At 52.3% G+C, this 9,731-nt stretch overlaps 1 protein-coding gene across 5 annotated transcripts in view; it reads right to left on the reverse strand.

Moving 5' to 3' along the window:
• The window catches only part of LOC112811541 (mannosyl-oligosaccharide 1,2-alpha-mannosidase IC), a 170,439-nt gene extending 161,446 nt beyond the window's left edge, over window positions 1–8,993 (reverse strand). For 4 of the 5 annotated variants that reach the window (XM_073903160.1, XM_073903159.1, XM_073903158.1 and 1 more), the window contains exon 1: window positions 7,402–8,993. In XM_073903160.1, coding sequence (XP_073759261.1) covers window positions 7,402–7,941 — 540 coding nt within the window. In that variant the 5' untranslated portion in view covers window positions 7,942–8,993. The remainder of the gene's footprint in view (window positions 1–7,401) is intronic. The other variant, XM_073903161.1, reaches the window with a different exon arrangement.
• Between the last annotated feature and the right edge of the window lie 738 nt (window positions 8,994–9,731).

Here is a 9,731-nt window from a genome sequence, read left to right on the forward strand (position 1 = left end):
GATGATAAAGAGCCCAATTTTTTAATTAAAAAAGGGTGTAAGATTTGGACACTTAAAGGAAGATACAGAAACAGTAAATAAACACATGAAAAGATGTTCAATACCAATAGTTAACAGGGAATCAAAAATTAAAACAATGAAATATTACTGCATATCACATAGAATGGCTAAACTTGAAAAGGTGGAAAATAGCAAGTGTTGACAAAAATGCAGAATTCTCACACACTGCTGATGGAAGTATAAAATGGCCTTAACTACTTGGGGAAAGTGTTTCCAGTTTTCTTATAAAGTTAAACATATGTCTACTCTATTAACCAGCAATTCTACTCCTATGTATTTACATAAAAGAAATGGAAACATGTCTATACAAAGACTTGTACCTAAAATATTCATAGCAGCTTAGTTCATAATAGCCAAACACTGGAAACAACCAAAAAGTCCACAACAAGTGATAAACAAACTGTAGCATATTCATGCAACAGAACGTATCTTGACAATAAAGAGGAATGAAGTATGAATACACACATGGATGAATTTCAAAAACATCCTTGGTGAAAGAAGCCTTGCACAAAAGGGCATATGTTGTACTACTCCATTTATTTGAAGTTTCAGAACAGAATCAGAATCTCTAGTGACAAACTGAAATAGTAGATGGGAGGTGGATGATGGGGGATTGCCTGGGAAGGAGCAGAGGGATCTTTCTGAGGGGATAGAAATGTTCCATATTTCCATGTGTGGTTTACGTAGTTTTCTGCATTTGTTAAAATTCAGCAAACTGTATGTTTAAGATCTGTATATTTTGCTATATGTAAACTATACTTAAATAAAGAGACAGTGCCTGCATTGCAGGATTGTTGTAAAAAAACAAGACAAGAACACAAGGGACAGGCATTGAGAGGCCAACAGACTTATCTAGACAACTCAGCAGACCCTACAGAACACAGCTGTACCGCACAATGGATTTTCTGACAACCACCAAATCATGGTGGAGGTGGAAGGAGGGGAGAGAAATCTCCTATTATTCAGCCACTGAAAATGGCTGCTATTTAGTGAAAACTATTTGCCTGTAATGTTCACCTGTGGAGCAGCTGATACCCAGAGCATGCCAGATAAAAGCAAAATTATTGCTCATCGATTAAGGAGAACACGAATCAGTATGCCAAAGTTTCTTCTGTAAAAGTTACCACTAACGGTGTTGCCCTAAAAGAGACAGACAACTGCCCTGGTCTTATCCTTTAATTAATGAAAATGCAGAGTTAAGAGACATACTCAGACCTCCCTGTGAGAAAGAGCTATTCCGACTGCCTGCCTGCCAAGTTTGGGGAGCTCTCAGCCCAAATCTTAGAAAACAGCCTTTTCAGGGAAGAAAATCCTTCAACTGGGCCACCACACACGCTGAGCCCACAGCCTATAGCTGTGGTCTCCACAGCTTCTGTTCTCTTTGGGGGTCGAGGTGCCAAAACTGTGTAACTTACAGTGATCTGTAACTGTGACTTACAGTGATCACAGCCACATCAACTCTGCACTTAAAAGAACCAAAACTGGGGCACCTGGCTGGCTCAGTCAGGGGAGCATGTGACTTCTGATCTCAGGGTCCTGAGCTCAAGCCCCACATTGCGGGTGGAGCCTACTTAAAAAAATTAAAATTAAAAAATAACCAAAACTATGCTGCCTAAGCTATTAACTAGCCCCTAGAGATGAGTGGGGGAAAGAACAGGGACTTGGGCTCTTGACTCAGAATTCTTTCGATGAGTCTCCAATTTGGTGTCTTGTCATCATCTGCTATGAGAATGCAGAACTAAGAAATCCCACTGTTTCTTTCCCCCAAATCATATAAACTGTTGTGTTTAAGGACTTGGCCATGGGGTAGTTGGAAGTCAAAAATCAGAGCTTGCTATTTGAATGAGCCTGGTCTTCCTGGCCTGCAGGTATACAGACTGGAATAATAATAATAATCTTTGATTCAGGACACTCATCCCTGCTCCATGCATGGTCCCTCTTTTATTTTATTTTTATTTCTTATTTATTTATTTGGGGGGGAGGGGCAGAGGAAGAGGGGGAGAGAGAGAATCCCAGGCAGGCTCCACGCCCAGTGTGGAGCCTGATGCGGGGCTCCATCTCACCATGTTGAGATCATGACCTGAGCTGAAATCAAGAGTCGGATGCTTAACCAACTGAGCCACCCAGGTGCCCCTGGTCTCTCTTTTAAAGTAATGTAATAAATACCCACGAATTCACCAGAGGCAACTACTCTCCTGAATCCTGTCCGTCATTCCCTTGCTAAGGCTTTCCCGACTGGCCAATGAAAGCAAGGCAGGGAGAGAATTTCCTAAAGCTCCCACCACCTCCCTTAACACAGACTCAAGTTGGGATACAGGAAGACCAGAGGCAGTATCTACAAGACCAGGTGCCCACTGAGATAATCAAACTGCTTCCCTGAATGGGACTCTCCAATTTGTGAGCCTGATTTATTTTTTTCAGTAAGAGAAAAGATGTAAGTCCCTTTGAGCAAAGTATGCCTGATATGTATCACAATATTTATTTTTGGTAGAGTAATGGATCAGTCTTCGGGGAAAGCTAGAGAAAAAGCATTTCTTGAGCTCAGATGTAAATCAGTCACTCTGAAAATCGCAGAGGAATCTATATTCTCACCCCTCTGCTAACTACAGTGTGCAATAAACACTGACTTTTAAAAGTCACTGTTTCTAGACCTAACACTAACAACCGAGTTAAGGATGTGAGGCCCAAAAAGCAATTGTTCCTGGAATGCACCTAATTCCCCCAAATGACAATACAACTCAAAATGAAAGAAGAGATCCATCCAACCTGCAGGTATTAAGTTGTACACCAGCCGGGTGGGGGGGGGGCAGGGGAACAAAATTCTAAGCTTTACACACAGTACTCATTTCCAAGGAGGAAGGATGAAGTGCGGCTGGGCTCAGGATGTAAGGGTCTCCCAAGGGACCAGTCCAGTTATTGGAGGCCCGTCTTCCTATCTACATTAAATGTATCACAGAGCAGGACAAGAGTGAAACTGAAGGACAGGGGGAGAAAAAGATCTTCGATGAATCGGCAACTTAAACAGAGCTCTTCAAAGGAAAGCTATTTAAATCTAAAGTGTTCCTAATATTAATTATCCTGAACATCTCACAGGCTCAGATTCACATGCTACAAAGAACACAAAGCCTTTTAATTTTCCTACCTGTCCATGGCACTAGAGGTGATAAATCAGATATTCAGAGAAACCACACATGACTAACAAACCAACCCATTAATGGTGAGCAAAGATCATTTGCCAAGATGACTTATTCAGACATAGTCACATATCATAACCAGCAATATCCTGGAGACTTAACGCAGCAGGCATAGAAAGCAAGAGCTGGGGCACTCCCTGCCAAGTCTCGGGCACTCCAGGGCGACTGGGGCATCCTCCAGATGCCTGCTATCCAGGCACAAGAAGATTTTATTCATGGCTGCCACCTCCCCACTCTCTTCAAGGTAGACTTGCACTTGGAAAAATACCACAACTTTTAAAAGGCCTCTTGGGTCACAGAGCTGCCAAGTCCCCAACCTTGCTATGGCCCCTCCTCTGACACTCTTAGAATTCCAGGTACCCTCAGAAAGAAGACCCAGCCTCTGCCACCAGCAACCTTAGCCGTTAGTTTATAGATCTTTACTGTAGGCACTCGTTCAAGTAACTGAGCTCCAACTAGGTGTCCGACCCTATCTTCTAGGTGCTTGGGAGATCCATAAACAAACAAGTAAATAGGTGGGAGTGAGGGAAAGAGAAGAGCTCCCTAAATGCCAGTCCCTTTATTTTACCGGGAAAATAGGCCCAGTGATAGGAATTTTTCTTTGAGGCCAGAGTTGATGGTGTGGCAAGGACTTGAACCCAGGCTGGATCCTTAGCGTGACTGCCACATACAGTGGTGCACAGGGGATGAAGATGAAATTCAGCCTATGTTCTGCAACCCAGGAGCAGCCTCATTCCAGTACTATATTCTCACTGTCCCAGACTGTCCAATTCCCTTTAACAAAAGCCCCCCTTCACTGGAAGGGAGAACTCAGGTTCCCCAGATCGGCAACCAACCATCATTAGCAGGACCCAGGAGAGTGTGAGTCCTTTCACGGGATGTAACCCTGACAAGTTATATACTCCCAGCTCTTGTCATGAGTAAGAAAAGTCTGTTGAACTTGAATCTGTTAAGAAATCCACCAGTGGTGAAGGTCCCCAATAATCAATAATCATGACAATAATTTCCTATATTATCATCAGATCTGAAAGGGAAGGCTGCTAGCAAGCTATTTTACATTCTCACCAACTCCTTTACTCCTCATGATCCCAAGCTGAGGATCTGTCATTGCTCAACTCCATCTCTAAAGTTCCATATGGACAATGGGAATAATTAACTTAACCACTATATGAATATCTACTCTTGACTAAGTGCCAGGGATAAAACAGTGAATACCACCACCCTTGTCAACAACAACACAACATTGTCTCCGACTTCATGGAACTAACACGTTGACTACAGAGCTGGGAAAAGCCCAATTGCTAAGGAGTCCTTGACCAGACTGGCAGCCTGCTTGGGGCCAGGTCTGGAAGCAAGAGTGTACGTGACCAGCCTACTCTCCCCTCCCTTACTCCATTTTACAGAAGGAAAAATAAGGTCCAGGAATGAGAGCAGGTGGCCTGCCCAAAGTCAGACAGCTGATAATTGAGCTGGGACTTGAACCCACAGTCTCCAGCTTTCCCCCTTCCACCACATTGCCTCCTCTAAGGTTCTAAGGCTGCAAAGCGAAAATAGACAGATTGTTTCCTGATGTGTGTACACCCAGAACATGCAGCTTCAACCCATCTTATCAGCACAGACCTCATGCCTATGTTCATCTCTCAAACCAGAATGTTTATAAATATACTTCATTAATCTAGAGCCTGGGTGTCCAGTCTTCATTCACTCTCATTTATCACCCTCTCTGGGTCTCTCTTGACGTTTACTTTCACTTTAAAAAAACCTCATCTTATAAGAACAGAGCCCTTTTTATCTGATGCTAGCGCCCCCTCTGCTCCTGGGGTCTAATCAATCCAAGTCTGGAAATAAACAAGCCAGAGAAGGAAGCAACAGTCCCTTTTATGAAAACAGGCACCTTTCTAAAATGATCTACCCCTGAGCAGGGCACAGATAGAAATTTAAATGAGAAGGAAATAAAGACATCCTCCAGCCATAGTCCTATGCATTCCTTATCAGGCAGGACACCATGGAAGGTAACTCTGTGTTGAGAGCTAAACCAAAAACTCTGCCTCCCATTTTTCAGGTTGTTTGGAAAGGGGGTCCAAACTCAAGAAGCCTGAAGAGACAATAGGCTTCAAAATATAATAGTGTATATAGTTCAGCCTCCTCCATTCTGAGGAGTTTAAGGTCTCCAAGATAGTAAGAGAGGGCTCACTAAACACCAACTGCAGGTATATACAAACAAGCGTCCAGCTACTACCACGGGGGCTCAGAGATGCCAGACTGAATGATCCAGACATCTGGCAACCAACACAGACCTTCACCCACCATATTATTTTACACCCACCTGCAGAGCAGAGTCTCCACACCTCCTACCACCCCCTAGCTGCTGCAGCCTGCAGCCTCAGCCAGCAAGGGAGGCTGTCTATGTACAGAGGGGCAGAACCAAGTCCCCACTAGCCAGCCCACTCTTTTTACCAGGGCTCCCAACTCCAGGCTTTCAGAAATAGGTCACAGATCCAGATGCAAATGCAGAAAGCACCTCTTCTGAAGAGGACAATAGTTAATTCTTAATTGTTTGGGGGATCCTTTTGAAGATCTGATGGCAGCTCTGGACACACCATGAGAAACTGCAAGCATGCAGTTTATATGTAATTTCACTGGGGGTGGTTGGCCTCCGGGGAGGTATAAAAAGGCAGAAAGGGCTAACGTGCTCAGAGCCAGCTTTGAGCAAAGGAGCTATGGGTGGTTCAGGTAAGTAGTCAAAAACACAGTTCTTAACCAAAAAGGGAGAAATGGGTGTCCCTTCCTTAGCTACTGCAAGTTCCAGCCTTCAATTAGCCTTTGAAATTTCAACAAGAATTTGGAAACTGAGAGCGCACTCAAGCACACACGCACAAAACAAGGACTTATCTCTGTGACTTCCTATGTTGACGTCACAGAATGTCCTGTGGTTGCGAGTTAAGATAGTCTCCCAACAGGGCTTATTGCAGAAGGGCTGGGGACCAGCGGAGGTAAGAAGTAGGGCAGAGGTGGACACTGGGATGGAGGACAGTCCAGACAAGGAGAGAGGGATAGCTAAGCCCTCTACTGGCTCCGAGTAGATCCGGCAGGGCAGGTCCTGACCATTGCTGTTGGCTCCCCTTGGAAGTCAGACCTGCTGACTCCTTTGCAGCAAACCAAGAAGTCCAGGCAGAAACAGCCCTTTCCTTCTGGGTCCACAGGGAGTGGGGGATGCATCCTCTCATTTCTAGGAAGGAGACCCTGGCCCACAGCTTGCCCAGAGCCCCCTCGTGGCCCAGGGGTGTCACTGCAGCCCCCTCTGCATTGCTGGGCAAAAACCTCAGGGAGGCAGCTCTAACAGTGGTAGAGCAGAATATGTGGTGACCAGAGGCAGCTTGGCAACAGTCTTCAAGCCATGGTGAGGCTGTGTTTGTTTTTGGTTTCTTAAACTAGGACCAAGATTGACACTCCAAGTGATCCTTCTAAACCCCTCCCTGGTACAGTCCCTGCAGGGAGCAAGTCCAAGACCTGCTTCATTAAGCCAATAACCTCGGAGCTTCAGTAACATTACCAACTGCCCTGTTGATCACTCCTTCCTGCATCAGACGCGATTATGCACAATTGTTTCAAAGCTCAATAGAAATAGCAAGAATACACAACACCCTCTGGTTTGTAGGTTGCTGGCTAGATTACAAAATACTTGCAGAACACTAAATACCACCCCCCATCCCCATATCCTGGATTTGCAGGTAGCAGATCCTAGGTTTGGGGGAAGTCAGGACTCAAGAACACACGGTGAGAAAGAGTGTGGCCCTTGGCCCCATGCAAGCAGAGAGGGTGTCCATTAATGAACCTAACTAGCAACTCCACAAAGGGACAAAGTGCAACCCACCTGGGTTGGGGACTTGACTGAAAAGACCAGAGTCGGGGTAGGGGAGAGTCGATCCAGTGGGTTCAGCTCCCATCTGTCAGAGGTGGGGACGATTAACTGAACCCAGCAGTGGGGAAAGTGCTCACTGAGGAGAAGGTGGAAAGTTTGAGAGGAGGGTGCAGTGTGCAGGGAGGACCTAGAGCAGTAGTCCAGGGACCAGAAGTGACTGGGGCCAGAGGAAACAGACGGAAGCACAGAGAGTCTTTTCCTTTTCCGGGAGAGGAGAGTCCTTACCTCCTTGATTTTCTCCCGCTGGGCTCGAACTAGGCTCTGGGGCTCCTTACTCTCATCTGCCCTGGTCCCCAGGACCGGGTGGCGGAGGCGGCTCCGGAACGCGTTGAAGTCAAAGCTAAACGGGATGCCCCCCTCCTGGGGTCTGAGGGCCGTGCTGCCGCTGCTCCGGGCCACCGTGGCCATTTCCCGTGTCCCGGTGGGGTGGGTGCGCCGCAGCCACACTTTCCGGCGGCGGATACTGGCTTGGCTGCTGGCGTCGCCCTCCCCGGGGGCTGGCACAGCGGGGGCCGGGTTGGGAGGCGACTCCTGCTCGCGGGCGAGGGGGTGGCCGGCGACTTCGGCCACTACCTCCAGGCCGGGCTGCTGGGTCCGGTGGGCCAGGAAGAGGCGCTTGAGCCGAGAGGAGTTGGGCAGCAGGAAGAGGGCCCCGAAGCACAGGGTGACGAGGCCCGAGAGGAAGAGAAGGAAGAGGAACTTCTGCGGCAGCCGCAGCCCCCACGGGGAGGCCGGGACGAAGACGGGCACTTTCCTCACGAGCATCGTGGCCTGGCACGGGGCTGAGGCCGGTCAGCTCCGGCCTCGCCCCCAGGCCCTCTCAGTGCAGGCCCTGGCCAGCAAGGGGCTCGGCGCGGGGAGGTCGTCGAGGGGCGCCGCCCGGGGTGGGGGTCCGTGAGAGTTTTGCCGCTTCGGGGGCTGCCCCTGAAGTTCAGGGAGTTTGGGGCGAGTGTCCCCGCGCTAAGGCGGGGACGCAACGACCTCGGCGGGGCCCGGGCGCGCCGGGCGGCACGGCTCGGGGCCCGGGCCCGCAAGGGTCGGCCGCGCGCCACAGCCTTCTCTCCGGCCGCCGCGCAGCCCCTCCTCGCAGCGGCCGGAGCCCGCGGGGCCCGCGCCTTCCCGCGCTGCGGCCGCCGCCGGGGCCGTCACATGCCGTCCGCGGCTTGCAGGCCGTCCGCGCGGAGGGGCGCCGGCAGGCCTCGTCCCCGCGCCGAGCCGCCCGCAGCCCCTCGGCTCAAAGTTTCAGCCTCAGAAGCAGTTTCCAGAGGGGGCCGGCTCAGGGGGCGAGGCGGTGGCGGGGCCGGCGTGTCAGCGCCGCTGCGAGAACGCGCCGACCCGGCTGGGTCGCGACAGCGCCCGGCTCGGCTATCGGGACACGTCCACAACTTTCCTCCGCCGCGGAGCGGACGCCGGGCAGCGGCACCAGGCACTTCTGAGCCCGCTGGGCAGGGGGCTTCCTGGGCCCCCGGGAGCGGAGGGATGCCCGAGCCGCAGTCCGGAGCCGGGCGCCGTCCGCGACCAGCCGCGGCGGGGCGGCCGCAGCTGCGCCCGGGAGTGCGGACTCCCGCCCCGCCAACTCGGTAGGGCTCGGCAACACGCTGGGATCACCTGTTCCCGTCCCCCGCCGGCTCCGCGGAGCGCTCAGCCCCGGCTGCACCTCTCCCGCTGCAGCTGGCGTCCTCGCAGCGGCCGCTCCAGACGGGCCGCTGCCGCCGCAGGCTGAGCAGCCGCCGCCGCCGCCGCCGCTGCCGCTGCTGCTGCCGAGCCTGCGCTCCACACGCGCGCACACCCGCCCGGACGCCTCCGCCGCCGCCGCAGCTCCGCTTTCACTGAGACAGCGCCCGCGGCCCCGCCTCCCTTCGGGCCACGCCCTCGGGCCACGCCCACTGCGCGCGCCCCGCGGTCCACCCCCGCGGCGTCGCAGCCAGGCCGATGGCCTCGCATCCGTGGGTAGGGAGCGCAGGGCCTAAGCGCGGGTGGGGAGAGGCGACGGGACTCCAAGCCACGCCCCCTCCCTCAAGTGGCCGGCGCCGCCCCCCCCCGACCCCGCTCCGCTCCCCCCCCCGCCATCCAGCACCAACGGTCCAGCTGCGCGGAGTTGGCGAGGGCGGGGTGGAGAGCGGAGCGAGGTCATTGGCCGCCTCGGAGGGATCCCCGTTGGGCTGCAGTCGCCCATTGGTTAGTGGCCGGCGTTCGCTGGCCTGGGAGCGACAGCGAGGCCCCCTGGCCGCCCCCGCCCGCGCCGCTCGGGTTGTTGGCCTCCGGGTGGGGGCAGGAGACGCGGACAGTCTGAAGGGCTCTGGCCATTGTTCGGGAGCCGCTGTCACCCCTCCGTGCCAGTCCAGGATTGGCAGGGAGCTGGGGGCCTGCCCAGGGGTCCCCAGAGCTTCTGCAGGAGCCGTGGTGGTGCTGCTGGGGCAGGCTCTAAGGAAAAGGTGGCTGGAGCCAAGCCGGAGGGCTGCGGCCGCGGCTGGACCAGGCTAAGACAGTGTTTCCACTGGACCCCCACCGACCACTGCTCTGCCGCAGCCCCAAACCCGACTAGGGCCCCCGGG

Source organism: Callorhinus ursinus, unplaced genomic scaffold, assembly GCF_003265705.2.
Source record: "Callorhinus ursinus isolate GAN/ISIS: 27379988/994484 unplaced genomic scaffold, GSC_fseal_2.0 scaffold18, whole genome shotgun sequence".
In the NCBI taxonomy this organism is placed as follows: domain Eukaryota; kingdom Metazoa; phylum Chordata; class Mammalia; order Carnivora; family Otariidae; genus Callorhinus; species Callorhinus ursinus.